General features: G+C 40.0%; 1 protein-coding gene across 6 annotated transcripts in view; it reads right to left on the bottom strand.

Moving 5' to 3' along the window:
• SLC7A6 (solute carrier family 7 member 6) overlaps positions 1-20,674 on the bottom strand; it is a 31,217-nt gene that overhangs the window by 10,162 nt on the left and 381 nt on the right. For 2 of the 6 annotated variants that reach the window (XM_081200839.1, XM_081200836.1), the window contains exons 2-6: positions 16,401-16,553; positions 11,665-12,233; positions 7,185-7,310; positions 1,649-1,793; positions 31-154 (exon numbers count right to left, since the gene is read on the bottom strand). In XM_081200839.1, coding sequence (XP_081056965.1) covers positions 31-154; positions 1,649-1,793; positions 7,185-7,310; positions 11,665-12,211 — 942 coding nt within the window. In that variant the 5' untranslated portion in view covers positions 12,212-12,233; positions 16,401-16,553. Of the gene's footprint in view, positions 1-30; positions 155-1,648; positions 1,794-7,184; positions 7,311-11,664; positions 12,234-16,400; positions 16,554-19,171; positions 19,233-20,504; positions 20,646-20,674 lie in introns of those variants that run through there. The other 4 variants (XM_081200838.1, XM_081200837.1, XM_081200840.1 and 1 more) reach the window with 4 other exon arrangements.

The following is a 20,674-nucleotide window of genomic DNA, read 5'->3' as shown; positions in this document are numbered from 1 at the left end:
CACACATAACAATAGCAATATCAGACTTACCACTGCCACGGCATCACTAGAAAGCACAGCATTAATATCCAGCACTGTATAATATGCTATATTGGTCAATATGTAGATAATTGTCACAATTGGCATAGAAACAGCAATAGCTAGAGGCAGGTTCCTGGTTAAATGAAACAAAATAAAAAACAAACACACAACTTAGAAGTAGCTGTTACTCTTTTCATCCTGACTAATACCTACTGGGATATCACAAGGGATGCGGGTGGTGCTGTGGTCTAAACCACTAAGCCTTTTGGGTTTGCTGATCGGAAGGTCGGCAGTTCGAATCTGCACAACAAGGTGAGCTCCCGTTGTTCTGCCCCATCTTCTGCCAACCTAGCAGTTTGAAAGCTCACCAATGCAAGTAAATAAATAGGTACTGCAGCCATACATTCGGGCTTCCATCATGGTGTTCCGTTGCACCAGAAGTGATTTAATCATGCTGTTCACTTGACCCAGAAAGCTGTCTGTGGACAAACGCCAGCTCCCTTGGCCTGAAGCGAGATAAGCATTGCACCCCATAGTTGCCTTTGACTGGACTTAGCTGTCCAGTGGTACTTTATTTACCTTGCTGGGATATCAGGTATTTACAATCATGTTTGGACTGATAAAAGCTTCATATGAGAACTAGGAGTTCTATTAAAAACAAGCTAAAGAAAATGCCTTATTTTCATTACTTTTGTGGCCTACTTCTCACAGAGGTGTTTGGGCTGTACCACTTCACACCGCAGGGAGAAGTTTACGTGACTGTTCCTCCATGCTGAAAACAGTGCTATACATAGAAAAAGGCAAGGCTACAACACTCTTCCCTGGCACCATCTTTTCATTAGACAAATATTCTTCTTTTTGCATGCAGCTGTCATTCAGTTATATGAGCCCCCATTTAAAAGTCCAAAGTGTTGCATCGATGAGAACTAGGCCTAAGACAAGGCAGAAGGGAATCAAACCAACCTTAATCAATGGTTGAAGTGGAGATCAAGGGCCATTGTGGGATGCAGAAGGGAAGGGGCCTGCTCTAAATCATTCTGGGCAGGTGTGGAACCCAGGAGACCCCAGAGGGCAACCCTCACAATTCCCCCCCTAGGGATAGGAAGAGACCAGCAGGGCCTCCTATTTTCCAAGAGGCTGCTGTAGAGGTGGCACCAGGAGGGGAGCTGCCAAGGAGATAGCAGATCTGGCCTCCAAGGAACACACTGCAGCCACTGATGCTACTGTGGTGGTGGTGGCAGCAGGAGCAACAGCAACAGTGTATGATGAATTTCTAGGAGGCCAGACCTGCTGCCCCTATGGATCCTGCCACCCCTGAGGTGGTCACCTCACCTAGTCTCATGGGTGGGCCAGCCCTGACTTTGTCCAGCTTTGTCAATCCTGCAAATCGGAAACAATGTGCAGTTTGCTACAGCCAGTCAAACTTTTTAAAATGTCTCTTAGGGTTCAAAATTCTGTTAGTTACTCTTTGTAGCGTCAAGGTTGAGAATTGTTTATGTCCATGTAAAATATTTCTTCAGCTAGAAATAAAGTTCTCACACTTCAAGATGATTTTTTAATTACACTGACTCTTAGGAGATACTTCAAACAAACTGAAAAAGGTGAAATAGCTTTAGGAAACATTTACCTTTCTGGATGTTTTATTTCTTCAGTTACAAAATTGAGGGTGTCCCAACCTGAGTATGAGAACAAGGCAGAGTAAAGTGCAAGAGAAATACCCCCAAGATTCCAAGATGATCCCTCAAAAGAGTCCTGAAAGTGGTCCGAGTATCCTGAGGAATAAGCAGAGGAATAGGAACAGTGTTGGAAACCATACCAGATGGCACTGTTAATACACTTTAGTGGAAAATAAAGGCAAGAAGAATGAGAAAGTCTCAAACTCTCTGAAGACAGCAAAGTGAGATCTACCACCCTCTCACACACACGTGGCATAACTAGATGGGAGAGAATAAGATTTTAAAATGCTGCCTTGCATTTAAATAAATGGGGGGGGGGGGCTACTAGCAGGCAGAAAATTAGCATAGCAAGCTGTGGGCTGGGCTAGACTGTCTCCTGACAAGTTATTAATTAAATTGAAATGAGATATTCTTTATTTTTTATTTACGTGAAGGAACATTCAAGGAATTGTATTCCTAGCCTACAGTGACAATCAAACACCTCATTCTACTGCATGGATATACCAGGCTGCATAACATCTCCCTGTTGCTTGCCTTTAGAGCAAATAAGGGCATTTCAGTTAGTAGAAACATTGCTTTATTGTTAAAAAGGTGTAGTTATAGGTATATCAGTACTCAAATCTGAATTGTTAAATTGTGTTACTACTGTTATTGTGGTTTTTGTTGTATGTGTTTTTTGTGGTTGTTTGTATTGAAAAAATGATTAAATAATTTTTTTAAAAAAGCACGAAATTTAAAATTTTATAAAAAACACCAAAAAACACACATTGCTTTATTTCTGAGGAACTCTAGTTCAATACATACCCAATTTACATGCATCATCAGAGACAGACTTGGCTCACAGCAGTTCAAACCACAGTTAATTAAACTGGCTGCAGGCAGCCTTGGCATTACAAATTCACCTCTTGCCAAAGTACTTTTATATACAAGGTATCTAGAGTCTAGATTTTTTATGTATAAAAACGTATCCAAAATGTGTTTCTGCATCACAGATTGGTTCTCAGGTTCAAATATTATCTGTACTACTAATATAATGAGGTTTGGTCAGGAAACAAACTATGATCCCAGTTCAGGTATAACACTAAGCAAAGGCTCAGCATGTTGCTCCCACTTTTCCTGGGAAGAAATGAAGTGCGAACCAACTACAGGTTCACAGAAAAATATTAACCATGGTTAATTGACATTGACAATTAGCCATTGTCAATGACATTGACGTTGACATTTGAATGAGAGCAGTGCCACAGTCTAATGGCTACCCGTAAGTCTTGACCTAACAACTGTTAACCCACATCACTGAAATATTTTAGCCCATATCACTGAAAAGTTTTAAGACAACCAAAATTACAAACATACAAATGATTAATAGATGTACTTAAAGACGGTCTATTACTAGACTACAGCAGCTTTCCATTTACAAAAGCTAATTAATATTGTCCAATTTGGCATACTTTCCAAGTGTGTTTTTAAGCTGGATGAAAGCAATTTCACAAAAGCAGCTTTTAAAATTAATTGGTTTTATTTGGCAATCACTGCAAAAGCAGCTTTTAAAAACATTGCAGTATCTCATTTAGAAATCTGTTCAATATTTAAGAATATCACAGCATATCTGTTTATTCTCACCATATTCACCACTTTATCTCCTTATAAAGCATTGGGAAGATGGAATACCAGCCAAGTTAGAACAGTGAACCCAGTAGAGGGTTATATTAAAAGCAAAAATCATACCGCCAGAAGAGCACATTGTGTAACATTCATGCATTATTCTGCACAGGCCCAACGGATAAGGAAAGAACATGGCATATAGTCCTTCTAAAATACAGATGTAGTTTGGCATAGTAGAAATGCAGACTTCCTATTTTCTCAAGTCAGCATAAAAAGAATGCTTCCAAAATAAACAGGAAACAAAGCTTGTTTTAAAAAATCAATAATAAAGGTGAAAACACTGATAAACCTACAATAGCTAGGATACCATAGCTCATGGGAAAATATTTCAGCAAGCTCAGTTGTGTAAAGTTGAACAATAGGCAATAGGAAAAACATGGCTGAGGAGGAAAGTGCTATGTGATCTTTGCTTTTAGGTGCACTCTTGTCAGCAATCTGCACATAAAGGTCGTATAGGCTGCTTGTAAATGCCCGTAATATGACTGGCTCTGGGATCAACCTGGTGTTAAAGTAACAAAAGTATTACACTTAAAGGTGCATAGGGTAGCTCAGGGCCAAACTCAACATGATGTTAGCTGTATCAAAGCAATTCTCGTCCTATAAACTGCTTTGAGGTTCTATTACAATCAAGTAATATATAAACTTTGTTAAATAAATTAATGTGCAAACATTTTTCTAATGTAAATAGCTGCTGCTTGAGAAGCCTGGATAGGGAAGACTACAGTGGGAGGTTTAATAATTCCCTCTCCCTGTGTTAACAGCTCTCTCTCTCTCTCTCTCTCTCTCTCTCTCTCTGTGTGTGTGTGAGAGAGAGAGAGAGAGAGAGAGAGAGACTTCATCAGAATCATGGGATGGGGGGGGATTAACACCTATCCACCACTATTTCAGTCGCACCCTGACAGACAATTGCCATTGGAAGGGCAGGGGAGCCCAGTTTTCTTTCGTCTAAAAACTTACTTTAATAAAAACAAAAACAACACAGAAAAGACACACTTATAAGACACTGACCAAACTCTTCTATTTAGAAAGTGTTTAACCTCATTGAACAAAGGAACTGCTTTGCAACCCCCTGCCTGCAAAAAACCACAAAGGGAGTCTGAGCTGCATGTACAATGTCTACAGTACACATTAACAACTTTCTTTGGATAGCAACTGTTATTTGGGTGAGGAGACAGAGCCAATTTGGAGTTGGAAATTAAGGGGTTTAAGCCCACGCACACCATCAGCCACCACCACCACAATAATAATAATAATAATAATAATGGTGGTGGTGGTGGTGATGATTGATGTCTGTTTTAAATTAATTACGGATACATAAACCTGAGGTACTCATTAGATCATGTGTAGACCACTTGGTTAGATTCAACTAACCAAGGCACTTACATTTTGGTAAGGCAGTAGCAAGGCAAATTCAACATAAAAGGTAAAGGTACCCCTGACCGTTAGGTCCAGTTATGGATGACTCTGGGATTGCAGCGCTCATCTCACTTTACTGGCTGAGGAAGCCGGTGTACAGCTTCCGGGTCATTTGGCCAGCATGACTAAGCCGCTTCTGGCGAACCAAAGCAGCACACGGAAACCCCGTTTACCTTCCTGCCGGAGCAGTACCTATTTATCTACTTGCACTTCGTGCTTTCGAACTGCTAGGTTGGCAGGAGCAGGAACAGAGCAATGGGAGCTCACTCCGTCGTGGGGATTCAAACCGCCGACCTTCTGATCGGCAAGCCCTAGGCTCTGTGGTTTAACCCACAGCGCCACCCTTCATATTCAACATAGCCAGTCACTAAAACTGCAACCCAGCAACTCCCCATACCCCATAACAAGAAGGTATCCTTTTTTTCTCAGCAGTGCCATTCTTGTAATATATAATCCCTTAAGGAAAAACCTGAATCTAGTTCATGTGCTTTGGGATAATAAGCAGCCGTAGCATGGTGTCAGCCCTCTAACACCATCCTTTTGTACTCTCCTATAATATGAAACAAAACTGTCCATTCTATGGACCAGTTAGCATCCACAAAACTGCACAACCAATTCCATATCCCCAAGAGTGCATTCAACTTCTACTTCTAAAACAGCAATATCTCAATGTGAGAAATATCTACAAAGGCCTGGTAAAGACACCACTGCTGTGCCCCAGGAGAGGCTGGTCCATTAGGACAAATGGGGTACTACCCTCTGCAACCTCAGTCTGCCATCAGCCAGCCTCCACCTGCCTGTTTTTCTTCTTCTTCTTACAACCAGTCCAGGGGGTGGCACTGCCTGCCAACTTCCTCTGCCTTAGTTTCAAGTGTTGCTTTTGTGGAACTCAGCAGGTAAGGGGATGGGAACAAAAGCAGAATTAGTTGGCTCCACCTGTCACTGGCTTTGGCTCCGCCTATTGCTAGTCCTGCTGCCTTCTGCATTACCAGTCCCAACAGGCACCACTTCTGTGTCTTAAAACACTCACTTCACTAGAAAACAGGTTCCAGTTACTCTGAATGTGTCAAAGAGGCTATTCTTCTACAACAGTGAAGGCTAAAAACTATTTCTCAAAATTTTAGTTTTTCAAGAAAGCTGCAGACACTTTGAAATGTACATAGAGTATTGTTAAGGGTGAAAATAAATGGCCTGAAGTGCCTAAAATCCCCTAGGGGACATGGTCTAAGGAAACTTAATGCAGCCATCTGTTAAAGCCTATAAATTTGGGTCTGGTCAGTGCCTGGATGGTAAGCCACCTGGGAAGCTGATGTGCACCACCTGAGTTCTGTGATGGAACATAGGAAACTGCTTTATACCAAAGCAGACTATTGCATCAATCCATCTCAGTTTTGCTTACACTGACTGACTGACAGGCTGACATGTTTGCCAGTCCTATCTAGAGATACTGAGAATTGCACATGAGATCTTCTACATTAGGCACGTCCAACAGGTAGATCGTGATCTACCGGTAGATCACTGGACATCTGTGGTAGATCACTGGTAGATCAGTGGCTCCCCCTAAAGAAGCTGAACAACTTTGGCTCCTCTAAAAAAAGCTCAACATTTTGGGACTTCACCCCCCAAAAACGGGCCTTCCCTGCTCCCTAAAAGAAGCTCAACAAGTTTGACCTGAACCCCCCATAACAGGGCTTTCCTTCCGAAGAAAAGCTCAAAAACTTTGACCTGAACCCCAAAAAGGGGGTAGATCACTGCCAGTCTTTAACTCTGTGAGTAGATCGCAGTCTCTTGGGAGTTGGCCACTCCTGTTCTACATGAAAAGCAGGTGCTCTGCCACTGAGGTACAGAAGGTGGGATATAAATGAACTTCAATAAAATCAATGAATAAAACTAAATTAATATTTCCATGACTAAGTAAAATAGAGGCCCAGCTATATGCAACACTTTGTCATGTGTAGTTATCAACTTAAGGGCATACATAACACAACAAAAATGAAGCTGCAGAAGGATGCAGATATTTTTTATTGGGAGGAGGGGAGCATCTGGTGTGTCTGTGAAAGCATTAAGAAGCTGCTCCTCCATGCTTCCACACCTGTATATTTTACATATGATTTTAAATTTCAGAGTAACACCACAAGTAGTTCCCAGATTTATGTTAAGTCACTATCTTACTATGGGTTTTTATTTTCAATTTTGCCTTCATTCCTACCTAAGAGTACAGATGCAAGTTCTAGTTTTATAAGCAGAAGTTGGTTCAATTAGAAAGTTGGTAACATACCATACCTGAAGCTTCCTATTTTTTGAAGGGATCTGAAACTGCTGTGAATTTTATCAATAACCCAGTAAGTGCTCCTTAACATTTTTCTTCTGATCAGTACAAACCTTTACACATTAAGCTATTAATCTTACCCTGGCTTAGTTTAACAATTCCTGTTATGATGATGACAATAAGGGCAATGACTTTGGCATAGGTGAATGCATCCTGCACCCTTGTTCCCCATTTAACATAGGCACAATTTATAAACGTTAGAAGACCTAGGAGACAAAAAGGGAAGCAAGGAGGCATTAGAAAGTGCTTTGTTTTTGTCTTTTAAAAATCAGTAATTGGTTTGAAATTCTTCTCCATGCTAGAGCTAACATGTCACAATTACATATTTGTGCAAATAAGCTTAGGAAATCAGGATAAGGAAAAACCGTATTTATATACACAGTTTTATTACTAAAACTTGTCTGTTATTTAACAGTTGGTTAACTTCCAACAAACTGCAAAGCAGAAAGGATTTCAGGACATATGCACATCTAAGGAGAGGGTTTAGAAGGCATGGAAATACTTCTTGGCCCAATTTGCAGTCTAATTATCATCTTAGGAGTAATCTTGTACCTTGGGAATGAAGGAAGGTTGCAAACGAATACACATTTTAAATGACAACATTCTTATCGAAAATAGGAATCACCACTTAAAAACTCTTTGACAACACAGTCTGTCAGTATAGTGGTTAAAAATACCCAAGCCACTAGACCTAAAGGGCTAGAAAAAATTAAGGGTAGTTCCATGGTCCAGGGAAACATTTTAAGCGAACCATTTTGATGGCATTTAAAAAAACATTTACTAAGAAATGAAGAAGCAAAAAGCAATGCAAAAGGCAATGCAAAATTAAATGCTCCTTTCCCTTTAACCATTTGAAATGCCTTAATTTTCATATTCTTGATTATTTCAGAAAATGCTCCTTTCCCTTTAACCATTTGAAATGCCTTAATTCTCATATTCTTGATTATTTCAGAAAAATAGAAAGCAATAAAAAAATTTCAGCCATCACAAAAATGTAAAAATTGCTTATAAACAAACTGCAGGAAAAAATGGCTGAATTTCTCATCTTTTTTCAGCAAGTCCTGAACTGCTCAATGAAATGGGAAGAGATTGGCTAAAAGGAGGAAGGTTTACTTCTAGATTATGAGAAGCTGAAATTGAAAAGGATACTTCTAGTAACATTTCTAAAGGCTACTCAACTTATTACCATGCCCTACAACTCAAGTTGTTTCTATTTGACAAGCTAACCTAGATACACAGGGAGTATCTTATGACAACACAAAGTACTTATGAAACTACTCAGTAAACAACAGTATGATGAAATCTCTCTGTCTCAGTATAGCAGAAGAGTATTTATTTATTGGTTTTTACGCAACTTAGTATCCACAACTGCATTTTCCTTCCTACCCCCCTAACTATTTTAATCGTGTCAATATTCTAACACATCACTGTTTCCACTGACTTGTGGAGAGAATGTTTTCATGACTTCTTGTGAGTAAAAAACCACCACACCAACCAGAGTTATGCACATGTTTTCCTATCCTGGGTTCATTTACAGATAATAATAATATATCATTCCAATCTGTGCTTCTCAGCCCCACACTAATTCTAGCCAGAGTGGTAAAACCACTCAAATCCTAATTGCCAGGAAAAGGTTGACAGACTGTGTAGTTCCCCAGAAAGCTCAAAGAAGACAAACCAGTTTCACTGAATTTCAGCCACTTAAAAAGTAGCTTTTAATGCTGCCCCAATTCAAAGCACTCCAAATGAAGAAACAGAAAATACATCATGACAGTAAGGGTAATAACAAATAAAATGCGGAAATTCACAACTTTTGAATTTAGTTAATCTAATCAAGTCACAAACGGGGAGCAAGAAAATAAAGGAACAATAATAGCCATATTTGGATGATTGTAGCTTGTCTTAACAATTCAAGATATATGTAAGCCTTTTGTCTGTGCACACCCTTCACAGCTCTACTGAAACAAAATGCTGAAGTATTGCTTTAACCATAGTTTCTGATTTTGTTATATGGTTATCAGCTTCAGATCTTAAACAACCAGACAAACATGCTAAGTCTACACTGAAGTCCCAGTGAAGCATTCAGCCAAAGAAGGAGAGGACAAACTGTGCAGGGAGTGTGGTGCCACACCCTCTACTCCCAACCATTGTGCATTCAACAGAAAGATATGAAGGGTGATTCTAAGTGTATTCAGCCAAATGTGCATCCTCAGACTGTCATACATTCAATGTGAAAGTCGGGAGTGGAGTGCAGTGGGCAGTACACATCTGGATGGTGCATGCATCCCCTACACAGTTTGTGTCCTCGTGCATTTGGATTAAAGCCTAAATAAGATTTTACAGCCTATAGAAATGAATCCAGATCAGCACAGAGTTAAAAGCTTATTCTCTTCGTAAGAGAAAATAATGAGAAGAAAGATCTCAAGTATAGTAACAAACACAATAAGCCAGGGGTCACCAACCAAGCGGCTACAAGGACCATGGTGCCAACAAAGGCCTTCACTGGTGAACCCAGGCAGGGACCCCAGACTCTGAAAAAAAAAGACTTTAAAAAAGTCTAACGTCCTCCTACAAACAAAGGTATGGACCAAAATGTACAGATCCCCTTATAAGTGATTTCTGTGAAATGCGGAATTTATAGCCAATGAGTGAAGACAGTTCTATGGCCAATGAGTGAGTTGTTTGGACACCAGGTAATAGGAATCCTTAGGGTCTTAAAGAGCTGCTGTTTTCCCCTCCTCTTCAGTGCACTTTTCCTGCTTCTATCTTATTTTCTGGGCAGAAATTCAACAGGCTAATTTCTTTCTCAAATGGAAATACAATCACCATGATAGTACTTTCTCTAATCTTGTGTTGTGGTGCCATGTTGTATTATGCTATGCCCCCCATAACAACCATGTTGTGCCTCCTGGTCCAAGAAGGCTGGTGACCTTGACAATAAGTAATGTATCCTGTTTATTACTGTGAACTTTCTATAAGGCCCAAGAACTAGCAAATCATTTCAAACATCAGAATGTAAAAGATGTTTTCCTGTATCTTACTACAATTGTCCACTAAGCTCATATGAATAATTTTGCATTTCTACTTTATTGCCTCTCACCTGCATTCTAAAAGATGTTACAAATTTTGAATATTTACAACTCTTGTCAAAGTGCATGGATATCTACCTGTTTTGCCTACTAACTGTTTTTCCTGCTAACAATTATCCAATGCTTCTGGAAAGTTCCTTAGTCTCCTCCTATACATATTCAGTGAATGTGCACAGCACTTTCAATAAGTTACTTCCAGTAAGTGTGCCAGGTTTGCAGTCTTAGCCTTCAAGTAAGTAATCTTGCCTAATCTCCTTGCATATGTACAGAGAGAGCCAAACAAAAATCTGCCTGTTATATCTTAAGCAGACAAAATTTTGCAGTGCAAGAGACATGTGGGCTGCATGGCCAAAGGTTCTGGCTTATGCTCCTAGGTTGTAAAAGGCTATATTTAGTTGCAAACTAAATAATGTTCTCACTGTTATAGCAACCAGTTAGTATGCATGGTTGTTCAGGGAAAATGTGGATTTCAAGATCTGAACCTAGATTTTTTTTTTAAAAAATCTATTCTTCCTAACCATTAAAAAACTAAATGGAAGACTCCTATTCCCCCCCCCCAAATTAAAAATAATAATAATAAAATTCTCCACATAGCAGATGTTGGTGATAAACAGGGAATTACTGTCTTCTTCATGTCCCAATTCATGTCCTAATTTCCAGAAACACAAAGAGCTGGCCAAAGTTGGAAATAATATACTGGCCCTTGTTGGTTCCTCTAAGAAAATCCTAATCCTAGGAATGCTAGAAGATTTTGTGCCTACAGCTCAAGACTTAATTGCTTCTATTTCTGGCTACTCAAGACTAAGGATATCTCAAGCATTCAAGTGGTCTTCAGACAAGTACAGTCCTGCTTGCAACCTTCATGCAGCATCTGTTCCCAACAGGAAATAGTCCCAGAATCCATAGTGGGAAATTGACACTATGACTGGATCCAGACGCATCAAAATAGTGTTTCAGGAAAACATGTTGTAAACCTCAACATGGGAAATCACACTGGTGAAACACAGAACCCCACAGCGCCATCTGGAGTCACATATAAAACACTTTTTGTTTACTAATGTAGCTCAGTCCTATGTGTAGCAGTTTCATACCAGAGATTCTAGGATAGGTAGCTTCAGCCCCTGTTGGGAATAGATCAGGGCCCTTGGGAGTGCCTGTTGCTTTCCTCTAGCCAAATTTAACATTTGAATTTGAGGGGACAGGAAGGAGAGAAAGTAGAGGTGAGCTCTATGCAACTACCTTCTACCCTTCTGCAGGTTTTCAACTGGAATGCTCACAAAAGCTTGACTCCATTCAGGGCAAACAGTGGGACAAATTCAACCCTGCTCCTTCTGTCATTAATCTTGCCATAACTAATTTAACTGTTTTGGAAGCATATTTGACTGTTGAATCATTGCAACTGATGCCTAGATGGACTCCTTTCTTTCCCAAGCCTACATCAAGGAAGCACTTTTGTTAATAAAATACTTACATATACAAGCCGCTGCAATAATTCGGCAAGCGATGTAAGGAGGTTGACAGGAAGGGAAGACAGGCTGCACGATATAGTTGGCAAATGTTATTGCAATAATTGCCTGGCTGGTTGGCTCAATGATCAATAGTGAAGTCCACAGTCGTATAAAGGCAATGAAGCTTCCAAAGGCCTCCAATATGTATGCATAACTAGCTCCTGATTTAGTGATAGTGGTTCCAAGTTCAGCATAACACAGAGCTCCAAATACTGAAAAAATCCCACCAATTGCCCAAATTACTAGTGACAATCCATAAGATGTACTGTAGTTGAGTACTCCTTTGGGGGAAACAAAGATACCTGAACCAATCATGTTTCCTACTATTAGGCTAATCCCATTAAGAAGAGAGATTTCCTTTTTCAGCTGCATTGTTCCTTGGTTTCCTTCATTTATTTGAGTATTGCCACTTCGATCTATTTTGTCTGCTTCCTTAATTGGGTAATATTCAGTCAGTGAATTCAGAGGTGAAAAATTCTCTCTCTCTTCCATCATGATGTTCGCATGCATCCACTGCAACGCCAACCCCAAACTACAACAAAAGAGAAAGATATAATTAAATACTAGCAATTAACTTTTTGAGAGCTCTATTGGCTATTGAGTAATGTATAAGCACTATAAACAAACAAACAAAGCAAAACAAACCTGAGACATTTTTGATTTATAGTGTGAAAGGTGGGATACAATTAGTCATATAACCAAAAAGCAGCATTGAAGCATTTATTACAGGGCTACTGCTCAAAACCAATTTTAAACTATAAAGTCTTAAAATGCTTCATCACAGTAAGTACAGCACACATTACACAAGTGTCTTTTGTAGCAGATCTCTGGTAATTACTCATTAAAAGTTTCATTCCAAAGCCTGCACAAAATTGAGTCTTAAAGCAAGCCTGTAAATAGCTACATGCCTTGTCTGTAGTGGGCAAGAATTGCCTCCAATAAGACAGGAAAGTTTTAGTATGCTGGAAAATAGTTCAGTCTTTTCCCCCTTCCAAACCATCTCAAAAGGTATGTGTCTGGGCAGACAAGCTAGTAACCACTTGCAAGGCTGTATTAAAGTAATGTCACAAGTGCCTATTGCTATAATTATTCATTTAAAATTCATTTACTGCTTGCTGTATTATTATAACTACAGTGGTACCTCGGGTTACAAACGCTTCAGGTTACAGATGCTTCAGGTTACAGACTCCGCTAACAGAGAAATAGTACCTCGGGTTAAGAACTTTGCTTCAGGATGAGAACAGAAATTGTGCTCCAGAGGCACTTTAGCTTTGAGGAGAGACCATAGTTCAATGCTAGAGATGCATTGTTTGACCAAGATCCCTGGTTCCACCCCCAGGATATCCAGTTATGGAATCTCAAATTGTAAGGATGTAAAAGTTATTGTCTAAGACCTTGGAAAGCCACCGCCAGCAAACATAAATAGTCCATGGGTTGTATCTAAGTTTTACTCACAGTAGACCCATCAAAATTAATGGATCAACTTAGTCATGGCCATTGATTTTCAAGCCTCTACTCAGAGTAGGACTGGCATTGGCAACAACCCCATACTGGGTTGGGTAGAGCATGTAAAGGCAGCTTTATATGTTCAGCTACAGAAACTTCAAAAATAAGGCCACTTTACACATAATGTCTTCTGACATTGAAATTATCTCAGTGCAGAAAAATGTCATCTCCAAATAGGCCCCACTTAGGAAGCATACTAATTGAGGTCACAACCAAACAGCATAGACAACACAAAATCCAGAAGGGATAGGTATTTATGGGACCATACCTCCGGAGTTGATATGCTTTACAATAAGGAAGGACAAATATGTACACACAGCCCATTTGTTATATTTAACTTACATTAGGAATGTCCTTTTGCATTTTTAGAGCACCATCCACCAAGCACAAGCCCTCTTCATATCAAGCTTGGCTTTCATCACATTCCAGACATCCATCAGTAAAATCATCCAATTAGTCATTCATTCTCTGAATTAATGCACTGTCTAGAAAATCAGACATTTCTGCTTATAATCATAGCACAGGTTAATTAAGGAACATTTGTTAGGCATCTGGTAGATTGTGATGGGTTATCATGGACCATATTCTGTTCATTTGGTTCTTGAGGTTGTTGTTTTATTACTGTACTAATGGTTGCTAGGTTTAGAACTCTTTATTTTTATTCTCTTTGTAAGTCACCTAGAAATTATTTTTACGTTAGGCAACTAATAAAACAAATACCTAAATAATGAATAGAATATTCTTAAAAAATAAAAACCATAGAAAGTGTAATATCATATCCGGAAGCAATAGTCAACCTTTTTAGATATAGGACACACATACAAGACTTACTTTGGGGCTGGGGACGAGTTACCAGTTGTTTCTGTTCTACTATCTCTTTCTCCCTTTTCGTTCACCTACTCTTTAAACAGATCTTAAACACAAAAAGGTGACCACTCCTGATAATGCTGTGATCCACTTGGGACTTTCCACTTACCAGCTGGAAGTTCAATGCTGTAAGAGACAAACTCTTTCATACACTGGGGAGGGGGGAAATTTCTGGCTTTAGTTTAACTAGCGTTGCATCATATCTGATCAAACCAGTTGTTAAAAAATTGACTATGTTAAGTCTAACAAACACCACCGCTTCACAAATAAACCTATTGTTATTTTTAGCGGTCGGTGTCACATAAGTAACCTGAGCTCCTCTTGTGAAAGGAAAACCACACTAGAATGCATTTCCCTTTGAAACAACAGAAGGCAGTACTATTCTCAGTGATACTTCTGCTGTCTGCAGCTGAATTGATACTCTTTCCCAATTTATTCTATCTCAACATCACGAATATTATTGTTTCTCTTAAAAAACACACCAAAAACTCTTTCAGGGGACACAGTTGTAATGTTCCTGACTGTCAACGTTTTGAGAGCAGGCTATTGTATCATGCACACCCTCTTTTCATGCATACAAATTGCTCTCGCCATTCCTCAGACAGCCTATGTCTGCACCAGCATTAGCCATGCATCCTCTAACCATGTTCTCTCTTGAATAGGCTTTCCAAACCCTGACTACAATGGGTGCATGGGTTAGCACTGACCATGCCCAAGATCAGTATAAGCATAAATCCTTGACCATGGTTAAAGCTATGAGAAGAAGGGTGAAATGAGTAAGTGCCATAGAGGGATGAAATACACAATCCCACAGCTTGTTCCTAATATTGTAATCATAATAAAAGATTAAGAGCAATACTTCTACACCAAACAATAGCTGTACTTTATCATCAGCCCAGAGGCCTGTAACTTTCTGGACAGTCAGTTTCACTGATTCAGTCATCTTTACATTGTTACTGTGTTGAGTCTACAGAAAAACTCCTGAAAATCAGTATATATACTGTATTTGCTTGGTTTCAGATAGAATTAACTAGAATTAACAACTGAGATGAAATTTTCATGGTCCTTCTCATTCTTTTTTGATTAAGAAATTGAATAAATAGGGGCAGAGACATTCATGAGTTACGAACTTAATTCGTTCCGGAGATCTGTTCTTAACCTGAAACTGTTCTTAATTAAAATAAAAAAATTCCTTCCAGTAGCACCTTAAAGACCAACTAAGTTAGTTCTTGGTATGAGCTTTCGTGTGCATGCACACTTCTTCAGATACACCAAGATACACACTTCTTCAGATACACCAAGAACTAACTTAGTTGGTCTTTAAGGTGCTACTGGAAGGATTTTTTTTATTTTGACTATGGCAGACCAACACGGCTACCTATCTGCAACTGTTCTTAATTAGTGTGCTTTTGCTAATGGGGCCTCATGCTGCCACTGCGCCGCTGCCACACAATTTCTGTTCTCATCCTGGGGCAAAGTTCTCAACTCAGGGTAACTCTTCCAGGTTAGTGGAGTTTGTAACCTGAAGCGTTTGTAACCGAGGAGTTTGAAACTCGAGGTACCACTGTATATGTATGAAACAGCCCCCCAGGTAAACAGGCAGAGAAATTGTCAATTGCAAGAAAGACTGTACCACAAAGTACAAACTAATGTGCAGAATGGCTCCCCGTTTACGGAATGCTTTCCCCAGGGAGGCTCACCTGGCACCTTCACGATATATTGATAGGTGCCAGACAAAAATGCTCCTATTTAACCAGGGCTTTGGCTGATTAACATTCTATATCCTTTTAAATGTGCTTGTAGGAGTGGTTTTTTTGTTCTCATTCTTGTTTTTATTATATATTTGCACTCTCATTTTGTATATTTATGTTGTGAACCACTCTGTGATCTTCAGTTGGAGGGTGATATACATATTTAATAAACAGTAATAACAGTAACAATAAGAATAACAGAAAAGTGGATTCCTAATAAACAATAAGCAATAGAAATCAAACCCAAACATGAAACCACCCACCCCTCAAATTCAGAGATGGTTTTGCTGCTGTTTGGCAAACATTCATAAAGAATTTGTGTTCTCAGACTAAAGGTGTCACTATACATGACAATGAAATATAGGGGGGGCAGTGAGAAACCTACAAATTCTAGGTGTTTTTGAATACTTTTGAATAAATTGGAAGATGGGGGAAGCCCCATTCATGCTATTTACACCAAAAACTAAAATAAAAAATTGAATACAGAGTTCATGGTGGATTTATAGCAGGAACTACAATGACAACATACACACAAATCTCCAATGCTAATTTTGTGTCAGTTATTATGTACTTACTGATTGAACGGCTTGTACAACGGCTTGCACACTAGTTACAAACTTTGTACGACAGCATCAACAATTCCAGCATTTTTAAAAACTGCCTTCCCAGAAATCAGTAGCTGGTCACAGTGCTCTCTCCTTCTGTCTCATGAATCAGCATCATATATTCTGTAGAATATACAAGTATTAGGATCTCAATAAAGTGGACTAAAATAAATAAGGACTGTGTTGAATATTCACTGCAGAGGAGTACAGGATATTCATAGCATTGTTTGGCATAAGTGAAACTACTACCAAACTATGGTAGGTAAAGGTAAAGGTAAAGGACCCCTGGATGGTTAAGTCCAGTCAAAGGCAACTATAGGATGCAGCGTTCATCTCGCTTCAGGCCGAGAGAGCCGGGATTTCTCCACAGACAGCTTTCTGGGTCATGTGGCCAGCATAACTAAACTGCTTCTGGCACAATGGAACACTGTGACAGAAGCCAGAGCACACGGAAATGCCATTTACCTTCCCACCACAGCGGTACCTATTTATCTACTTGCACTAGTGTGCTTTCAAACTGCTAGGATGGAAAAAGCTGGGACAGAGCAACGGGAGCTCACCCCATAGCGCTGATTTGAACTGCCAACCTTCCGACTGGCAAGCCCAAGAGGCTCAGTGGTTAAGACCACAGTGTCACCCGTGTTCCTACTATCAAACTAAAGCAAAAGAAGTTTGGTTATCATCACAGAGGAAGTATGAATCTGTGCTGTGTAAATTAGCAGAACTCCTATGTAGATAAAAATGGGAAGTGTAAATGTATCCTAAGATACACAAGGAGACAGAATGGCACAGTGGGAAGGCAGGAAAAGAAAGAAAAGTACTAATTACACAGACTTAATTCTGGCACAGGAATCAGGTGCCTGATTTGTGAGCGTCTGCAGGGTGCTGTCAGACTAATACCCAAAACTCAAGTGACTTTATTCAGAAATATTTCCTACTGGTTTCAGTGGACTCTACTTTCCAGTGAAACACAATTATAATCAGGCTGCAAGTTCTTGAAAACAAGATACTTAAAAACCATTCCAATGCAATACGTATACACCATCCTATATGTTTCTATGGTCATGGTCAGCACCAACTAGTTTCCCAGCTTAAGATGGATTGAGGGGTGGTGGGCCAGTTTGCCCCCATTCCTTGAATAGCCTTCAATAAAGGTGCCATAGGTGCCACTTCTCCACAAGTCACTTGCCTTCCAACTGGCAATTGTAGTGTGTCAGGTAAAAGGTAAAGGGCCCAGTCGCGGACGACTCTGGGGATGCAGCATTCATCTCACTTTACTGGCCGAGGGAGCCAGCGTACAGCTTCTGGGTCATGTGACTAGAATGACTAAGTCGCTTCTGGCAAACCAGAGCAGCGCATGGAAATGCCGTTTACCTTCCTGCTGGAATGGTACCTATTTATCTACTTGCACTTTGTGCTTTCAAACTGCTAGGTTGGCAGGATCAGGGACCGTTGCAGGGATTCGAACCGCCAACCTTCTGATCGGCAAGCCCTAGGCTCTGTGGTTTAACCCACAGTGCCACCCGCGCCCCTGGTATGTCAGGTAGCATCTTTTAAAAAAGCAGATTTAACTCAAGGTACTCCAGTTGTTGATATCCCTTTTAAAAAGATGCAAAGCATTGCTATCAGTACAAAGAACAAAGACAATGAAGCTGCAGGCTTTGAAAACATGCCCTCTATGTGTAACATTAAACACAACGAAAGGGAGCAGAACCACATCCCCTGGTCCTGCCCCATCAGTCATTCATGTCATCAGTAGTACTTCAACAAATGGGGGTGGGGCTTTATGCATACACTTTTGTATGCATACCGCCATCACATAGGGTTCTTGAATGCATGGAAGCCTATGCACACACAACTGTGCATGGGTAAACAGCCGTTTTCAATCATCCTGAAAGGGGGAACATGATCCCTCCTCCCCCATTTCTAGGCTCCTAGGACAACAAAGTTTAATATGTGTGGATGGGTGTTGATTGTGTACTTTCCTCCATGCTGCAGTCCGCTTTTAGTAGTAGTGGTAGTATTTATTTCATCCATTTGTCACTTATATATAAAATGTTTCAAAACAACTTACATCTTATACCTTTACCTCATCTCTCCCACTCTTTCATACAGATGGTGAACAGCAACATTATTTTTTAACCCTGAGGGTAGCAAAATATATTGATACAATCTCTGGTGCCTAGGAATATTTCCTGGGAAAGTAGACAAGATAATTGTTTCACCACAGCTATCTCTCCTTTTCCCTCATTCTCTCCAAGTAAAAGAGAGCCTAGTGCCCATTTATTTTAGTGCTAGGCTGCCAGTGATATAGTATGGTCCTTTTGTATTGCATCCTGAGGACTGTTGCGACCAGAAATTGATCAGAGTGAGGGAAAGTGTGTTTCTTTGTGTGTTTAAGTGTGGGTGAATGTGTGTTTGTGTAAGTACAAGTGTAATAAAGGGTTTGGAATTTGTGTAGGTATTGAGTGAGTGGAAGAGTATTGAGTAGAATATTATTTTTGGAATGCCCTTCCATCAGATGTCAAAGAAATAAACAACTATCTGATGTTTAGAAGACATAGGAAAGTTTTTAATGAATGATGTTTTAATGTATTTTTAATCTTTTGTTGGAAGCCGCCCAGAGTGGCTGGGGAAACCCAGCCAGATGGGCGGCGTATAAATAATAAATTATTATTATTATTATTATTATTATTATTATTATTATTATTATTATTATTCTGATGTTTTGCTTTACATACTATTTTGCTCTATTTTGTTGTTTGTTTTCCTGGCTTTTTCATAAACAGTGGTATACAAAATCTGAAATAAAGAAAAGTAGATTTACTTTGGCAGCAGCCCCTTATCCCCTGTTCCATACAAGTGAATGGGGGAAACTCTATTCAGACCTTCTAAAATGTTAAGCTCGGAGAGGGCCCCTAATGGTAGTTCCCACCCTTTCCCTCTGAATATGAGTCATTTTTACTGATTTTAATACTGTATTTTTTAATTGCCCTAGTACCTCATGGTGAAAAGTGGATAAGAAAGCAAACAAAAACTCCCATTCACTTGTACGTGGACTTGGCTGCAACAAGGAACAGGAGCTGCCATCAATCCATCCAACCCAAAGTGCCTTGGTCCTCAGCTGCAGGTGTCAGGCTCCACTAGTGCAGGGATTCCTAAACTGTTGTCCATGGGCATTGTTTAGGGGCAGGGGATAAGAGCCCCTCACAGGGGCCTGCCCAGGACATCTTACTGTCTGGGACAGAGGACCAAATGGTACCCCACCCCAGTAAAGGTGTACAGCACCTACAGACTATTCAAGTTATTTTACACAAAAATTAGCTGCATTAATTATTGTTATATTTATTTATATCCCACCTTTCTCCCCAGAAGTGGGATTCTAGGTGGCTTGCAAAAATTAAAACAAACATTAGGCTAACCAAAACATCACAAAATAAGTGTGCAAGCTTCCAAGTTGTCCAGAACTCTTCCTCAAGTCAGATCAGCCTTTGTCAACCTCAGGCCCTCCAGTTGTTTTGGACTACAACTTCCACCAGCCCTGAGCAAAATGTTTGGAGGGCACCAAGTTGGCGAAGGCTGGGCTTAGATGTTAGCCGGTGCAGAAGAGAGAAAAATGATGCTTAACTGAGGCCTTCCCCTGACAGCCAAGTTTTTCTCTTTCTCCTGTCCCCACCCCATTTTGTTTTTTGTCTGCCTTCTAGGGAAGCCTGATGAAAAAACCTAGAGAACTTCGGAGCTTGCACACCATTTGGCAACATTTTAGCTGGCCCCATAGAAACGTTCCCAGGCATAAAACCCTGACTCTCCTATTCCTGGTGGTGGTAACAGCAGATAAGAACATCAATCAGGAAAATAATAATAATAATAAAATAAAATAATAATAATAATAATAATAATAATAATAATAATAATAATAATAATAATAATAATAAATATTCAATTTGAATATTCAGCATTCGAAACACACAGAGACACACACCCCAAAACCCGCTGCCTAATGGCAGGGCCGGCCTGAGCCACCCGCCACCCTCCTCGCGCTGCCCCGACACCCAAAATAAAATAAAATTAAACCTTTTGTGGCGCCTGCACTGGCGATAAAGAGAAACGGGACGTCGGAGACACCGAGCGAGAGGCGCAGGAAAAAAGAGAGCAGAAAAAGCCGCTCTCCTTCCGCCGCCGCCTCGTCCCACCCGCTGCCTCTGAGGTGAATCCCAGAGGCACCGCCGTCCCAACCCCCAGCA

The sequence above is a fragment of the Podarcis bocagei genome (assembly GCF_964188305.1).
Source record: "Podarcis bocagei genome assembly, chromosome: 7".
Classification (NCBI taxonomy): domain Eukaryota; kingdom Metazoa; phylum Chordata; class Lepidosauria; order Squamata; family Lacertidae; genus Podarcis; species Podarcis bocagei.
This window is presented reverse-complemented; position numbering and strand designations above follow the sequence as displayed.